This window comes from Nothobranchius furzeri, chromosome 16 (genome assembly GCF_043380555.1).
Source record: "Nothobranchius furzeri strain GRZ-AD chromosome 16, NfurGRZ-RIMD1, whole genome shotgun sequence".
NCBI classification, from domain to species: domain Eukaryota; kingdom Metazoa; phylum Chordata; class Actinopteri; order Cyprinodontiformes; family Nothobranchiidae; genus Nothobranchius; species Nothobranchius furzeri.
This window is the reverse complement of record NC_091756.1, coordinates 44,486,957-44,504,036: the sequence shown is the minus strand read 5'-3', so window position 1 is coordinate 44,504,036 and position 17,080 is coordinate 44,486,957. Positions and strand designations below refer to the sequence as shown.

Genomic DNA, 17,080 nt, shown 5'->3' with positions numbered 1-17,080 from the left:
AACACACAAAGAGCTGCCCACACGTTTCACACGTCTTGAGATTTTAATGCCACAAAAAGCACTTAATGCATTACAATGTAGTCCAAATAATGTTTTTGCTTCTCTGACCTAAAATAACTTTTTATTAAGGATTTCTTTAGATAAGAGGTTGCAGAGAGGCTCTCTTCCTGCACTCTTGAGTCAATCAGCATTTGAGCCAATCAGCAATTTAGGACAAATAAAAGTCCCTCCCATGCTCCTACATAGGTGGTGTGATGTCACTCAGGTTGCCCTGGCAACTTCTGTGGCTATGCCCTCACCTCTTCCCTCACAGCAGAACTAAGATAACATGTGTGTGTTGCTACATGTATGTATGTATGTATTCTTCGAGTCCCCATCATTTCCTCACCATTGGTAAGAGGCAAACGCTTCCACGTGATCATGACTTACCATCTCTGTGCTCAGCATGAGCACACATGCATGGGCACAGGGACATATTCTGGTCAAGGACAGACAGGATGACAGATGTGACAACAGATAGAGAAATAGAGGGGGGAAAGCAAAAGGGAGGGGAATGCAGGGAAAAATGGATGAAGCAAAACTGCAGAGAGAGAGAGAGAAACAGAAACCGAGAGCCATCTGTGTGTTGCCATGGCCACGAGCAGAGGTGTGTTAGAGTGTGTCGTTGTCATGGAAACGGGCAGCCACTCACCTTGAGGTCTCTGTGCACAATATCATGCTGGTGGATATGATTGACACTCTCCAAGATCTGACTAATGCAGTGACTACAGAGAGACAGAGAAAAGAGGACAAACAGGGCGGCGTGTCAGCCACTGGCCTTCATTACAAAAACATGACATGCACTGCACATGATTTGTCTGTGCTGCATTTCACTGAAGCCTAGGGAAATTCTGGTGCGACTGCAAAACTGTATTTCACCGAAACGTGCTTTAGAAAGCAGGGAGGAGAAAAGCCCGGCATCATGTGTGATGATTACAGAAATGAAACTAAATCTACTGCACGTAGAAAGGCAGTAACAGGTTATGCTTGTTTGATACGATGTAGGAGGTTTGTGTGTTTATACGCGGCTTCTTCAACCCCAGCATCTTTCACCGTTTAGCAGCACACTCGATGTTACAATAACCCAGTCTGACCTACAGGAGACTGAAAAGCCTCTCACATTGCATGTGTGTGTGTTTAGCTGACAGAAATTCTAACCAGCTGGAAATAGCCGTATTTTTCTAAATTACTAGCTTAGTGAAAAAGCTCTGAATTATAAAAAAATAAAAATAGACATTAAAAGTAACCAGTGTGTTGTGTTGGTGCTATTACTATCGTCTTCATTATCTCTTATGTAGCCCTGACGAGAATGTTTTTGACAGGAGCTTCATCAGAGTGCTGGCTCATGGTGTCTTGCAAAATTTGCCTACAAGCTAATACAAGACTCATCATGTTACTGTCCTCCTCAGTGTCATGTCGGCTTTCACAATTTCTTCAAGGCTAAAGTTGATGTCATACGTCTGGAGAGATAAGTGTGTCAGAGGTCAGGTCTCGGTTCACTTGTCTGTGTGGGTTTATGAACATGTTTAAATGTCCAAAGCATCACATGCTGAATGGACTCTAAAAAAACTTTCATTTGACATCGACATGGTAAAAATTCTGCTGGAAATCTTCTTTAATGCCATGCTGTCCATCAGCCTCAGCTGTCCAACATTCTTAAACAGTTTAGTTCTTGACGGATAACACAACAGGTCCAGTTAGCATAGGGGAACAGCTGACAATAGACAAATCCATTTAGTGGGTTGGACTAATGCTGTCAAGTGATATTAAGATATGAGCTGAAACAGGGATACAGCACATGAGGAATGCTGGGAATTCTTCCTCAATTCTCCCAGACAAGAATGCTGTGAAAGGTATTTGCCTTCTTACCAAGTTCGTTTTTGCCATTTAAATGTTGCCGGTCAGCAAAAACATTTTAATATAACCAAAGAAAATTTGACTAGATACAAATTTTACTTTTTAAATTACAGTTTAATTTACTACGGTGGGAAAATCCTACCTGGTTCTGTGTGGAAAAGTATGCAGCCTTTAAACTTTAATAACTAACATCCTTGGTGGGAAAAAACTGCAATCTGATGTTTGAGATAAAGTATAATTTATACTTCTGTCAGCGCCACGAGACAGAGACGCGTTGACAGAGACATTTAGTATCGGACTTCTCCGTCAGCTGGGGATTGTCGCAAAGCAATTGCCTGCCAGGACAACAGAGGGCGAAGCGCTATTCTGAGGTATCCTGCCACCATTACAGTTAGGGTTGGGCATCGTTTGATTTTGAATGATTCCGATTCCAATTCCTCGTTTCGATTCCAGTTCCTATCGATTCCCGATTCCGATTCTTTGAAGAACATGACATGTTTTACATGAGCCAGCTAACCATAGGTCCTACTTGATGAAATAATCTTAACGTCAACATGAATTTTAATTCTATGAACAATAACATCACCTTCATTTAGACAAAAACATGTTTTTAAGAAAAAAAGAAAAAGACTTGCAGCACAACCAGTGTGTTTGTTTCTGACCACAACCAAAGTCTGGAAGAAGCCTCTGGGATGAGAGGCTAAATGTCTCCAACATATCCAGAAACGTCCAGCTGTTTTCAGCTAAAACTCTCAGGATGATCATGTCCAGGATGACTGAGAACTACACCTCCATGCTGCAGCAGCATTCAGTCAGAACAGGAAGTGAAACCTAAATGTAGCTGCTGTCAGTAACAATCTAACAGATTTTAAACATTAAAACTCAACAGAGATAGTTCAGAAAGGAAATTAAAATGTTCACAACTTTGTGTGTGATTTATTATTATTATTATTATTATTATTATAATTATTTATTGTGGCAGAAGCTGGTGTGGCCCACCACAGAAAAGCTTCTCTAGCATGATGACTTTAATTATTCTACAGGTTATTGTTCAGCCTTCTCACGCTCCGTGTGTGTTTTTATTTCTGCAGTGAGACAAACTCACCTCACACCGTCCAGAGTTTGTTCTTTAAAGCTTCTATTAAATCCACCGAGTTGACGTATTTTAACAAGTTTCCTCTACGGGAGTTAAAGCTAACATCATGAAGTAAAAGTTCAGCAGACGCGTTTGTTTGTATCTGGCCACTGCACGCAGGGTGGGGGGAAGCGGGACTCATGCTGCACACAGACAGCTGGTGTGATCAGCTCTCAAAAGCCTCTAAACTCACGTTTCTCATTTTTTCGGTCTACAAATAAAACATTTGCTGCAAATCTTTGTACTTTTTCGGTCACAGGTGAATAAAGGTTCATATTTTCATACCTTTTCTGTGATGCGTTCTTCAGTCAGTTTTGTGCCTGCTGCTAAATATCTTTTAACTTTGTGACGGGGCAATGGCAAATTTACAGGAAGCAGCGTCCAGACCAATCACGAGCTTCGGTCTCCGTCTCTTTTGACGGATAGTTAAAAATTGGGGCATGTCTCCGTCACCCTCTGCGTGCCCATCGGAGAGCCCCTGGGCTGACACATAATGGCCAAGGTTTGTCCTGCGTTCAAATTTGCGTGGCGGCCACCTCTAGCTAATTTTGTGCCGCCCCAGCCTGATTTCACTCTGCCCCCAACTATATGGATGTTATTTTAACTGCAGTTGCAGCATTGCGCCACCACAGGGGCACTGTATCAGTAGCAGTGCACCGAAAAGCACTAAAACCGCTGCGGAAAAAGAAGATCAAAAATAGTTTTTCTTGCGAGTTGGTACATATCTACGGACTGTTGACGTCATGATTTTCCCCAGGCTCTTCCATGTAAGAGCAGGGCTGTACAGTGCGACGAAAAAAAAAATGGTCTGGGCGTGTCTGTCTATTTTTAATCGTAGCACTGATGCAACATCTTTGAATTTCTATTTTCCCCAGAACTTTTTTGAACAAAAGTAAGTTACGTGTGAGAAAAACCTGCTCAGTGGCCTAGTGGTAGAGTGTCTGCCCTGAGACTGGGAGATCAGGGTTCGATTCCTGGTCGAGTCATACCAAAGACTTTGAAAAAATGGGACCCAATGCCTCCCTGCTTGGCACTCAGCATTAAGGGTTGGATTGGGGGGTTAAACCACCAAATGGTTCCTGAGCGCAGCTTGTCTGCAGCTCACCGCTCCCCCAGGGGATGGGTCAAATGCGGAGAACAAATTTCGCACATATATCAGTGTGTGTGACAACTAATGGGACTTTAACTTTAAATGCTTTTTACTGGCGCACAGTGTGGTCATTTGGATGCAGTGGAGGAAATTAAAGGAACCAGCAAAGGCAGAACCGGTCCAAAGTTAGGGATCAAAAGTGCAGCTACACGCAGATTGGCTAATGCTAAAGCTAACGGGTAGCAGTCTCACGATCAAGTGGCGCACAGAAAAGTATATGATGATCGTAAAACTAAGAAAGACTAAACTCTACAAGCGGATGAAAAGTCCCCACCATCCTGTTTATTCTGCATCCTTCAGCTCTATGGATCAGAACCGCTGCAGATACGAGTCACATTACTGCTACAGGAGCAGGAAGTACAGCAAGCCGTTGTAGTATATAAACCACAAACGCTTCTATCTTTGAACATAATTAGAACTGGATTATTGCCAACCCGTACATAATGCCACCATTACATTGTTAGCAGCAGAAATTAAATGTTATTACCATTTCCAATACAAATGCATGTTAATGAAATATTTTACTGGATATACTTAAGGTTGTTTTGACTAAGATGAGTGTTATTAATACAAACCTAAAATGTTGCTGAAATATAGATCAAATATTTAAAAATATTTTCACTATAAATATCAGATGGGAAAAAGGGAACTAAACACCAATCTAATGCATATTATTGAGCCTTTTATAATAAGAGTCTGTTATTTCAGCCTGATAATTTAGTTTCATATTTCATATTTTTTAGCAGCAAACCAGTTTTGTTTCACTTGAAACGTTGTCAAACGGAATATTCAATTAATCAACGGGAGCTTAGATTAGAACACTTAATGAAAAAATGTGTTGCCTTTAAAAAAGCGAGGCAGTTGAATGCACAGAGTATGCATGTGCTGGCGCATGGTCAGGATGGTACCACCTCTGCCTCAATTTGAGCCAGGAAAAACCCTGATGGCGTTGCGTGTCTCCGCACTAATGCAGACAGAGAAGTATAAACTGGGCTCAACTGGGTCTCACATCACTGTGGAGGTGTTTTGTCCCCACTCTCCTTTACAGAATCTTTCATTTTAGTCTCAGTAGAGGGTTTTAAGCCTGTTTACATTATATAAATTAGAAATAGACATTTAGAAAGAGACAACACATTTATAAATATTGAAATCATAATAACCTAAAATCAATAAAAGCAGCATTTTGTGATGAAAGATTGTTTCATTAGTACCAGCTTATTCCTTTTGCACTAAAATACAAATGATCGGTGTGCAAAAAAAGAGTGCTGGAAGTAAGGTACATTACTGCACTTGTTGGTGGGGATGCATTGCCTGATAAGAATACAAGCTAACCAATTATGTGTGTGAGCACACAAAGACACGGTGGTGCATTTAACCTGAGGGGAGTGTGGTTTTTAATAAGATTACTCAGTACATTTGCTGCCATGTGTGTGTGCACATTAATGTCAGAGAAGCCTTGTGGGAGGAGCTTACCTGGCATCAGCCTCACTGTAGTACTCCCTTGCTACAATGTCTTCAAAAAGCTCTCCTCCTGTCACTCTGGGACGGGGGAGAGAAGGAACAAGCCAAACAAAGAGACGGAACGAGACAAGGAGGCCAAAGGAAGAAGTTGTTAGCATACACAAACAAACCCCAGACATGCGCATGGATAAAATGTCACCGTGTGTGCGTGCAGAGAATATACTCACAGGTCAAAGACTAGGTAATGAAAGCCTTCCTCTGAAATGCTGTCATGCAGCCGCACTGCAGGAGAGAGGGTGAAGAGTAAGGCCAATATAAGAACAGCAACTAGATAACTGAAAGCATTCTGCAGTGTTTGACAGTTTAAACAAAACAAGAAAAAGCAGACATTTTTACTGCAATGTCTATAGTTTATAAAACTTTGTCATTTTGCTGCTCAGATTTTTATAAACAAATCCCATTAAGCTGAAAAATGTGATGTCTGAACCAGACGGTTGAAAATGCTGCATTTAATTTAAAAAAGCCTGTTTCTTGATTACTGGAACAAAGAAAAGCAGAAGTTTGGTCAAGATGAGTGAATCCAATAACAGGCTTCTGCTGCCATGATGCTGCGGTTATGCGGTAACCACCCCAGCCCTCTTGTCAACTTAACTAAACAACAGCACGATGACAAAGCAGGATCCAGTCAGCAGGAATCAGGCACTGGGGTCTGAGATACAGCTTAGGTTTTAGTGTCAGCAGAGAAACAGTTATAGTTATGTAAAGTGAATATCAGTTGTATAATAAGATGAAGTAGGATGCCCCTGCAGCAAGAAACTAGAGCGACCGTTCTTTCCTCCTCTTCCCATCTGTCTCTTACTCCTCCTGCTTTCATCTCTCCATATGTCTCTTTTTGTGCCCTCTTTTGTTTCAGATCGACTGTAGACAATGGCAAGAAATGTCAAAAAGAAGAGAAAGGACAACAGACGAAGAAAAAAATCTATACAAAGGGGCAAAGATAACAGGAAGATTAGGCAAGAAGTGAAGCAGAGCCCGGGGGTGTGAGGAAGGAAACTAGGACACAAAGCAAAGAGAAACAGGGAAAGCAGTGGTAATGGTGTCATTGACTTTGTCATTCCCCTTCCATTGTGGCTCTCTCTTCTGGACATCTCTATTAAAGCTGCATGTTGTTTGTTTTAAATGCACCCTTGGATAAAAAGTAAAAAATGAGGAAATGAGGAAAACCTGAGGCCTTCACCAGCTGAGTGATTTCTTACACTGTAAGGAGGGATGAGAGATCTGAGCTTAACACAGATAGCATTAAAAAGCCTCAAGCTAAAGGTAGGATAGGCTTTCTCTCAGTCTGTCAAAAATGATTGACTGGTTCAAAGTAATCAATGTTCATCTGAATCACATTTAATAGACTTATACATCTAAAAAACGCACACACACAATAGAAAAAAAAACAGAAGAAAGAATTTGATAGAAATATCTAGAGCAGAATGGGTAGCATGACGTGGTAGCAGCTTAGCCTCTGGTTTGAATCTCGCCTCTGCAGGCTTTTCGGAGTTTGCATGTGTAGGTTTTCTCTGGGTACTCCAGCTTCCTCACACAGACCACACACTTCAGATGAATTAGAGGCTGACCTTCACAATAACCATGTATTTGCATGACTGTTTATCTCACGTATGTCTGCGGCCCTGTGATGGACTGCATCCAGGGTGTACTTTCTCCTGATAAGGGCTGAGAGAGGCTCCAGCTAATCGCTCGCACAGCACAAATCAAGATAAACTTGGGTTGAAAAAACCAAAGATTTTTGTCTTGTTACTAATGAGTTAAGTGTTCGCCCAATAATCGGAAGATGGCAGGTTAGAGCTCAGTCTGTCGCTGTCGTTGTGTCCTTGGGCAAGATGCTTAACTCACCTTGCCTGCTGGTGGCGGTCGGAGGGACCGGTGGAGCCTGTGTACGCCAGACTCGCCTGTCAGTGTGCCCCAGGGCAGCTGTGGCTACAATAGCTCATCACCACCACGGTGTGAATGACTGATTGTGTTGTAAAGTGCCTTGGGGGGTTCCAGGAGTCTAGAAGGTGCCATTTCAAATACAGGCCATATACCATTTTGAAATTAAATTTTTTAACGAGGCACAAAAAAAAACCTCGTCTTTCTCCAACTGCCAGTTCTTCCACTTACTTCCCAATGCTGGGGCTCAGCATCAAATCAAATGTCTTTAAAAATGGCTTTAAAAAAATTTTTTTACAAAGAAAACTGAAACAAAAACTCTTTATTGCCACTAACTAACAAAAGTTGTAGCAACACCCTTGCCATTTCTGCCACTGGTAGTCTGAACATCTTCTTTCTAGTTAAAACGCGTAAAGCTGGTTAGAAAAGCCAGATGTCAGAAGTACAAAACATGCATTGTAAAACCAGAGAACCAGAAAAATTAACTGGCTTTGTAACACAGGCCTCCATTTATAACCCCATTTACATAGACTATTTTGGTGTTTACCATCCCAGAATCCTTGAACTTCTCCATTGATGATCCTAATCTCTCTGAGCTGTAAAAATGTACGTGAACAGAGAGCTGGATCAATTTGTGTCACATATGTGATCAATTTAACCAGAGTTACTCTTTATTTTTGAAGAATTGCAATCCAGTTGTATATAATCAGTTCCTTTTGTAAGTAATTTTGTCAGAATAAAAGAAAACACAGCAGAAGCTTTAATGCTCCACCTGTGAGGGTAAAACTATAAGGCTTGTCTTCGGCATTTAGACATCAATTCTGATTTCATCACAGCTGGACAGGACAAGGTAAAAACAAACAAAAATACAAACAGAACAAAAGTAAACATGCACGTACATTAGGAGTGTGCTCTCTCACAATTCAATTTCAATTCAATTATTCGATTGTTTGCATTTTTTACAACTGTTTAAGTTTATTTTTTATCACGTCATGGCTATTCATGCTTGATTTAGCACATGTTAATTCAACTTACAATTACCTTCTACTCCACTATCCTATTGATGCAGGACTGAAACACATACCCAACATACTTTTGCATGAAATCTACAAAATAAATGTGAATGAAAATTAAACTAAACACGGGCAGTCAGTCATGCTTTTGTAAACAGAATCAGTTGAGACGGCAAACTGGAGCGATGCGGAGATGCTGTGCTTTTGGTCTTTAGATCTGAAGCTCAGATCACCAGACAGTTCACGAGGACTGTGAAGGACAAACACCTACTGGACCGGCTCGTGAATAAAACTTAAGGAGAGTTGCTTCAATCAGCATAACTTCCACACCCCCTTTATATCTCCATCATGTAACCTTTGTGAAAACACATGATTGTGCCACATAACTGCCACAGGCTGACCTTATAAATGACCACAGGCTCCCTGGTGCTGCATCAGCTTTGCAGCAAAGTAACACCATAGTTTAAAGAAACAGGGTGGAGTCGTGGGTATGTTTTATTAATCTTTCCTCAATTGCTGGCTGATTAGGAGGAGCAACCACCGGCCTCATCTCTTCATCTAACCCAGGATGGGAACGTGTGAGTTGCTGTCGCATGTTGGTGTGGTCCTTTTTTTCTAATACATATAATGTTTGCATATAATGGACTGGGAAGAAACAAGGATCATCACAACAGAACAACAAAAATTCAAACGATGGATCAAAGAAGAAATCGAGATCAGAAGACGTGGACCTAACACCATGAACAGAGATGAAGGAGTGTACACCGGACCATATATGGGACATATATGCTCCACTTTGAGGAAGGCACCCGACTTTGCTAGTCTGTGTATTATTAAGGACAAAAACAATGTTGGTAGTGTTGCTGTTGTGTCTTATTTAGTTTTATACAATTTTCCATTAATCTTCCTCACGAATAAATCCCACGCCCAGTGGCTAAAGCTAATAAACAGCTGCCACCAACGCTGCTTTTTTTTTTCTGCTGGTCCATCTCCTAAAAGTGTCAAGGTGGCACGCATATCATTTATGTTCCTGCCACCCTTATTGGCTGTTTTTCAGCTGTTTTTAATAATCATTTATGAATGTTTACAAATCTAAACCAAATTGGCATGGGTCACATGTCGATGCATTGATTAAAAGGTGAATCACCCCTAAAGTGCATGCACGTGAAGAAAAAGAAACTTTTTAAACTTTATTTTTTCCACTTTATAATCAGACTTCTATGCTTTGCATTTAATTCTGTATGGTTATATTTGAGAGATTCTCTGTTTCCCAAAGCCTTTCAAATGAAATCATGGGCAACAGCAAACAACAAAACTCACCGATGTTTGGGTGCTTCAAGAGGCGGCAGATACGAGCTTCTCTCTCAAGCTTCTGATGGTCTGAAACAGAAATACAGTTCATTCCAATTACAAACCAGAATTGTGTTTGGTGATGTAAGCAATACCTCAATATACCACACTTAAACAAAACCCAAAAACCTCACTAAATTGTGCATTTTTACATAACCTTATTTATATGAAGAACATTTAAAGATGATAAAAAGAGCATGGTCCTAGCAGCAAATTTGTTAAGTTAACCGACATTTTCAAGACAAAAAACTACTTTGTGACACAGTCAACTTCATTACCAATAGACCACTGCCTTTAAAATCAAAGCACTGAAACAGAGCTGTGAGACAGACCTCTGACTAAAACCACCACAGACAGGTAACTAGACAGAAGACACTTGCACACATAAACACCAGTGCCTGCATTCGCTCTTTCACACATGCCAAGCACAGAAGGAGATCCTCTGCGTCGGATATGATCTCACAAATGTAAATACTGCCAAGCAGCACCTGGTGGAGCACACAGGAGGCAGGGTAAGATGCAAACAGCTGCAGGAATTTTATTGTTTTGTTAACGGTGCATAAAGGATGTCATCGGCTCTCTGTTCTCTTTTTCATCAATATAATAAACGCCTGGTAAAAAGTATAAGAGCTCCAACTTTCAGCACAGAGACTAATGCAGTTCTCAGAATAAACAGCCCTATTTGTAAAGATATTTTCTGGATTTCCTACTGCTCAAGTTGTGTTTTATTTGCTATATCAGAGAACAGGTTAAGCAAACTGTTTAAGACTGAATACCTCAAACGAGAACAAACTGCATTGCTTGACTTCAGAATTGGATCATCAAACAGTAATCGCATCAAGAGTGCATCTGAACTGTAAATCAAACGCCCAGCATTCCTTGAAAGGGCGCTCATCAACAAACCTTTTCCTCTAGATGAATCACTATCCATCCATCCATCCATCCATCCATCCATCCATCCATCCATCCATCCATCCATCATATCTGTGAATATTGGCAGTGCCTTTTCAGACTGTTTAAGCAAAGTTCATATTATCTTGAGAAATGATGGCATTCTAGTTGCTTAAAATCAAAATTTCTAAATAATATTCTGAATAATTTGGAATTTCAGTTCAATATCTGCAAAACTGACATCTATCCATCTATCTAATCACAGCTGAGAGCTAGAAATATGTGTCTCAAATGTCCCACAGGCACTTTCATTTATTTTATATTATAATTAATGTAAAATAACCTAAATTCAATCTAGAAGTGGCTCATATCCTATCATCCACAACATTACCAGTAATTGTTATTATAAGCTAAATTCATGATGCATCCTTATCTCGAGTGTCCTCTAGTCAGGATTACACTCCCATTTGGGCCTCACAGCTCTCCGTAGATGTTTTCCCGACTAGGCAGGGGAGGAGTTTAGCATTAACAAAGCTTTGGTCGGCAGACACGATGAAAAGGCTTGCTAAAACATACACTAACATCACCAAATGATAAAAGCCATGAAGCCAAATGAAAAGTTTTGAGCAGAACATTGAACCAGAAGTTCCCTGATCGAGCGGATGTGTGAGAACGTTAGGTTATGCATATAACCACTGTTCCCTAAAGGAGAGGAACGAGGTACAACAAAGGTACTATGGGACATCACGCCCTCGTGTGGCCTGGCTGAAGACCCATTTAATCACGCCTGTTAGGCAAATGAAAGTGACGTGGCGTGGAGGCCCTGTCCTCCACTTATAAGCGACCACGTCATTGTCATTCCTCAGTTCGATAGCCGCTCTTCACTGAGCTGGGCTGTGAAATGGGGCAGCCCTGCGTTGTACCTCGTTCCTCTCCTTCAGGGATCAGTGGTTATATGCATAACCTGACGTTCCCTTTCAGTCGATTCACTCGGTATAACAAAGGTACCATGGGACTTATTGAAATGCCCCATGAGCAGCTATCAAACCTGGTCTGAGATTGCAACCTAAGATGGCAAGTCAGATCCAGCAGAGAGAACCGCAGGGGCCACCGAAGGGGCCAAAACATCCAAGCGGTAAAACCTCACAAAGGTGTGGGGTGTAGCCCAGCTTGCAGCTGAGCAAATGTCACCAACTGAAACACCTTTAAACAGCGCCCAAAAAGCAGCCACACCTCTAGTAGAGTGTGCCCTGACCCCTAGGGGCAGCTGGGAGCCAGTGACGCTGTAACACAGGGAAATGGCCAACACAATCCAATGAGAAAGTATTTGCTTTGACAAAGCTTTACCCATGGAGGGTTTGGTAAAACACACAGACAGTTGGTCTGTTATTCTGATACTCAAGAGTGCAATCTATATAAGCCTGCAGAGCACGAACCGGGCACAGACAATGCAGTCTCCTCTGCTCCTCAGAGGCAAAATGAAGACTATGGAAGCCCGAAAGCTTTATGGTCATGGAACTGTAGTTGAGCGGGATGACCTTAGGCAAATATGCAGCATTCGGATGCAGAGTGACCCTAGCTCCATCTGCTGACATTTTCAGACAGGAAGGTGGTGAACTGAAAGAGCATGAAGGTTTCCCACACTTTTAGCCAATACAAGGGCTAAGAGCAGAGCTGTCTCATAAGACAGAAGCTTCATGAGTGGAGCATGCTCTTGAGCTCTGAATAGTATTCACCACAGCCGGGGGAAGACCTTTAGCTAACAGGTTGGACCTTTCAGTAGGGAGGCCTGCAGCTTCCACAGATGTGGGCGAGGGTGCTTTTTTGTGCTTGTGACAGAAGGTCCTGTCTGAAGGGGAGCTTCCATGGGGGGGCTATCATCAGACTGATGATCTCCATGTACCAAGACTTTGTAGGCCACTGAGGAGCCACCACAATTAGAGACCTGCTCGACCTGCGCACTCTCTCCAGTACTGCTAGAATCAGTTCCACCAGTGGAAAAGCGTAGAGGAGAACGTTGGGCCAAGGGTGCACCAGAGCATCCGATCCCATTGGAGCAGTCTGATCCATCGGAGAAAACAGGGGACAGTATGTGTTTATGCTTGACGCAAACAGATCCACTACCACCCTGCCGAACCTCAGCCAGATCTGGGACACCACCTCGGGGTGGAGCCTCCATTCCTTTGACAGAGGTCCGCCCCTGGAGAGCAAGTCTGCTCCGTGATTGAGGTACCCAGGGACATAAGCTGCTCTGAGAGACAGGAGATTCAGATTGCACTAGTGCAGCAATGTGTGGGTCAGATTCAGTAGAGGAAGAGAGCGTGTTCCTCCCTGTCTGTTACATATGACACCACAGTTGTGTTGTCAGTGCGCACTAGCACATGATGTCCTCTCAGGTGACGACTGAAGTGTTTCAGAGTCAGAAACACGGTTAAAAGTTCCAGAAAGTTGATAAGAAACCTTGACTGGGTCGAGGACCATACCCCCCTCACCGCTAAACCCCCACACAGAGCCCCCTAGCCTCTGAGGGAAGCGTCTGTGGTCACCACTATGCATTCAGACACCCTCCCGATAGGGGAACCCTGGCAGAACAGCCTTGGTTCTCTCCATGGGAGGAGAGCTACCATGCAGGCTTTGGTGACCGTCAACCTCCGGCGGGGATCACGTGAAGGATGGACATGATGAGAGCGGACCCAACACTGGAAATGTCACATTTTTAACAGTCCGAGAGGCACCACGGCTATAGAGGAAGCCATCATCCCCAGCAGCTGTAGAGCTATGTGGAGTGTCAGTCTGGCTCCCAGCTGAAAGCGCGTTAAGCAGCTGCGTACCGCGGCAATTCGCTGGTCCGACAGACGCGCTCTGCTTGACCGAGAGCAAATTTCCAGCCCGAGGACGGAGAAACTCTGACTCGGAACTAGAGAACTCTTTCTGCAGTTCACAGAAAACCCCAGGGCTTAAACATGGGATAGTACCCGTGCAGTGGGAGCTTCTGTCTGTGTTCAGGAACTCGCTACTAGTGCCCAGTCGTCTAGGTAAGCGAGGATCTGGATGCCCTTCTCCCTGAGAGTGGATAGTGCGCCTTCCACACATTTGGAAAAGGTGTGGGGCATTAGAGCTAACCCAAAAGGCAGAACTGTGTACTCGTAGGCATTCCCTTCGAAAGCAAAGCACAGGAACTGCCTGTGATCAGGATGGATTCCCACATGGAAATAAGCATCTCTGAGATCGATCGTAGTAAACCAATCTCTGGGACTGACTGTGTCCAGTAGCTGTTTGAGTGTTAGCATTTTGAACCTGTACGTGCGCAGATACTTGCTTAACACATGCAGATCCAAAATATGGCGAAGTCCACCTCCCTTTTTCGGGACAACAATGTGGCAGCTGTACCAACCTATGTTTGTGTCCTCGACAAGGACTGCTCAAATAGCTCCTTTCAACAGTAGAGTCTGAATTTCCTCCCGTAACACGACCACAGCGTCGGTATTTACACATCTACACAACAGAGATAAATACGGGTGGTTTGACCAGGAACTGCAGTCGGTAACCAATGGCAACCGTGCGCTTGACCCAGGGGGACACCGCGCATGCTCGCCAGAGGTGAAGTTTTTCTGCGAGGCAACCGCTCAGCGCCTTGGTGGGGGAGCTGCTGCCCTCAAGCGGAAAGGGAGGCTTTCTGAACATCATGTCTGCCACTGGAGGAAAGCTGCTGTTCTCCAGCAGAGCGGGAGAACACATTTTTTCCTGCTCCCACAGAGGCCGATTGCAGACAGGATTTGATGTGAAAATTGAGCTGTCGTTCACCAGCGGAGCGGGTTGACGTAGCTTTATGGGGCCAATTTGAGAAGCATTGTAGAGACACATTGCATCCACACATTGTCGAGTGCAAACAGCAGTCTTTATTACATTTGTGTGCATGTTTTTGTGAACTGTACAACTCTCGCCCCCTGGGGGTGGTAAAGTCTCTAATAGAGCTCCGGGAGTTGACGTCACGTTTCCCGGCATGCAACAGTTCAAATCGAAACGGCGCCATTAGGCAGGCAGAAGCCGGCAGCCAGACTATTTGTTATTGTCAGAAAACTCAATCAGACAGGAAATATGGTAGATTCCTGTTGTGCCCCAGGATGCAGAACAGACGCGGATGACATAAGGAATGAGCCATCTACAGGATTCCCCAAGATCCGGAGCGCCGCAAACGTTGGATCATTGTAATAAAACACGCTAGTGACCGGGCTGAAATGAAACAGTGGGATCCCGAGAGTAAAGGATTTCGCTTATGCAGTGACCGCTTCATATCAGGTACTTAAACCAATGTTTCCTCAACTGTGTATGGTGTTTATTTTAAATACTTTTATTACGATTCTTAGTGGGCTTCCTAAACTTATTTTGGCGTGGCTTTTTCTGTCTTATTACTCACAGCAGCAAGTAAACATCACGTAAAACGTTGCCTCGTGAGTTCTGCGTGCTGCCGTTTACGTGTTTTATGATCACAGCAATTAACCGGCTAAGCTGTATTTAATTTTTAAGCAATGGTTGATCAATTGTCAGATCACACATAAAAAGCACTTTGGATTGCTATTATCTGTCTCACCGTGACAGATCCTGAGACGCTCCTGCCTGACATATTTATTTTATTCACAAAAAAAAAAATCAAACTAGGGATTTCTCTTGGCGTTCAGTTTATACATTCAAACAGCACAGCGCTCTATTTAAACTATTACGTGTAAATCTGTTATTTGTCCATCCATTTTCATCCACTTATCCGGAGTCGGGTTGCGGGGGCATGTAGCGTTGAGAGGCCCTGACTTCCCTCTCCCCAGCCGCCGGAGCCAGCTCCTCTGGGTAAATCCCAAGGGGTTCCCCGGCCAGGTCCAGTAAGAAGTCCGCTCCGACAGCTTCTGGCGTCGGAGCGTCGAGAGTCCCAGACCTCTCCCCAGCTCCTCCGGCCGGGGGAATCCCAAGGGGTTCCCCGGCCAGGTCTGGTGTAGTCCGCTCCGACAGCTTCTGGCGTTTTTAAAAAGTATCCCAGGGGCACGGTAAGGGTCGGAGATGTTTAGTCTATTTAATTTCTGACTATATAAAACGAATTCTTCGGTTTTAAAGTGTGAAGTAAACTCCGACGAAGTAAAATCCAAGCGGATCCCGTTCACGTTCATGGTTACATCCGTGTTTGTTTACCTTTTTTTCCTGCCAAAATGGCGTCTACTAACTGAGAGTCACGTGGGCTCCGGAGCTCTTTTGGACTGTGGGCTTGAACCGTAGCTGAACCGGTCCGTTTCAACCACAGAAAACTGGTGTTTTGTAGTCCAACATGGTCCAAAACCCGAACAAGGTCAGTCCCCGGATCTGGACGACTGAGGTTTCCTCTTGCGGCTCACAGAGCGTTTCTGTGAGTCCCCAGGAGGGCCTTTACTCCAGGCGGAGTGGCGAGGAGGAAAAGACAGGGTTCGAGCTGCAACCGAACCCTTCGTTGCCGCTAGAGGGGCTGTCCTCTGAGTTAGAGGAGGAGAGGTCAGGTTCTTCCTGTCAGACCCAGGTGTCGTGCGCCACCCTTCCCATCTGGGGATGATGGAGCGTAGCGCTTCAGTCTGTTTCCGCTGGGCCTCGAACTTCGTCTGAATAACATTGAGGGACTGTCCAAACAGACACTGGGTAAAACAGGCTCGTCCAGGTAGTTAGCCCTGTCCGTGTCGGGGACATTAGAAAGGGTAAGCCACAAGTGTCTCTGAGCCACAACAGTTGAGGCCATACCTCTTCCCAACAGCAGAGCGACACCTCGGGCAGCTCGCAGGATGTAGTCCAACGTGACCCGTATCTCATTAATGAGGGGGGCCAGTGGGCTGTCGGGTGGGACCCTTGCTCCAAGGTCCGCCAGGCAAACTGCATGGTTGGTCTGGACCTCCTCGTCCTCGAGTAAGTCATGACCATCGGGGCAAATGTCCAAAATGTCTCCATCCTCTGCCAGAGGAGGAAACTGAGAAGCCTCTAGGTCTGGTCCGGTTAAATTGTCTGCCATCTCCATCTGATCTGCCCAGCTAGTAGCGGAGACTTCGATCACTAGGCTGTCCACGTCAAAGTCGGGCGAAGCCGGGGCCGAACGGGAAAGCATGGGGCCCTGCTGCGAAACTGCAGCGTCTCCCAGGAGACGTTGTAAGAGCTTCATGCGCCGTTCGAGTGTGGGACGGCGGCATTGGCGACAGAACTCGCACGCCTCTGGGTCCACAAGCTCTCTCCTGGCGTGGAGAA

The 17,080-nt window shown here is 44.1% G+C and overlaps 1 protein-coding gene across 18 annotated transcripts in view; it reads right to left on the bottom strand.

Annotated features, from left to right (window-relative positions):
• Positions 1–17,080, bottom strand: part of LOC107387740 (calcium/calmodulin-dependent protein kinase type II subunit gamma) — a 68,244-nt gene that overhangs the window by 31,993 nt on the left and 19,171 nt on the right. For all 18 annotated transcript variants that reach the window (XM_015962887.3, XM_015962892.3, XM_070545707.1 and 15 more), the window contains exons 3-6: positions 9,914–9,973; positions 5,870–5,924; positions 5,655–5,720; positions 692–764 (exon numbers count right to left, since the gene is read on the bottom strand). In XM_015962887.3, the coding sequence (XP_015818373.1) occupies positions 692–764; positions 5,655–5,720; positions 5,870–5,924; positions 9,914–9,973 (254 nt within the window). The remainder of the gene's footprint in view (positions 1–691; positions 765–5,654; positions 5,721–5,869; positions 5,925–9,913; positions 9,974–17,080) is intronic.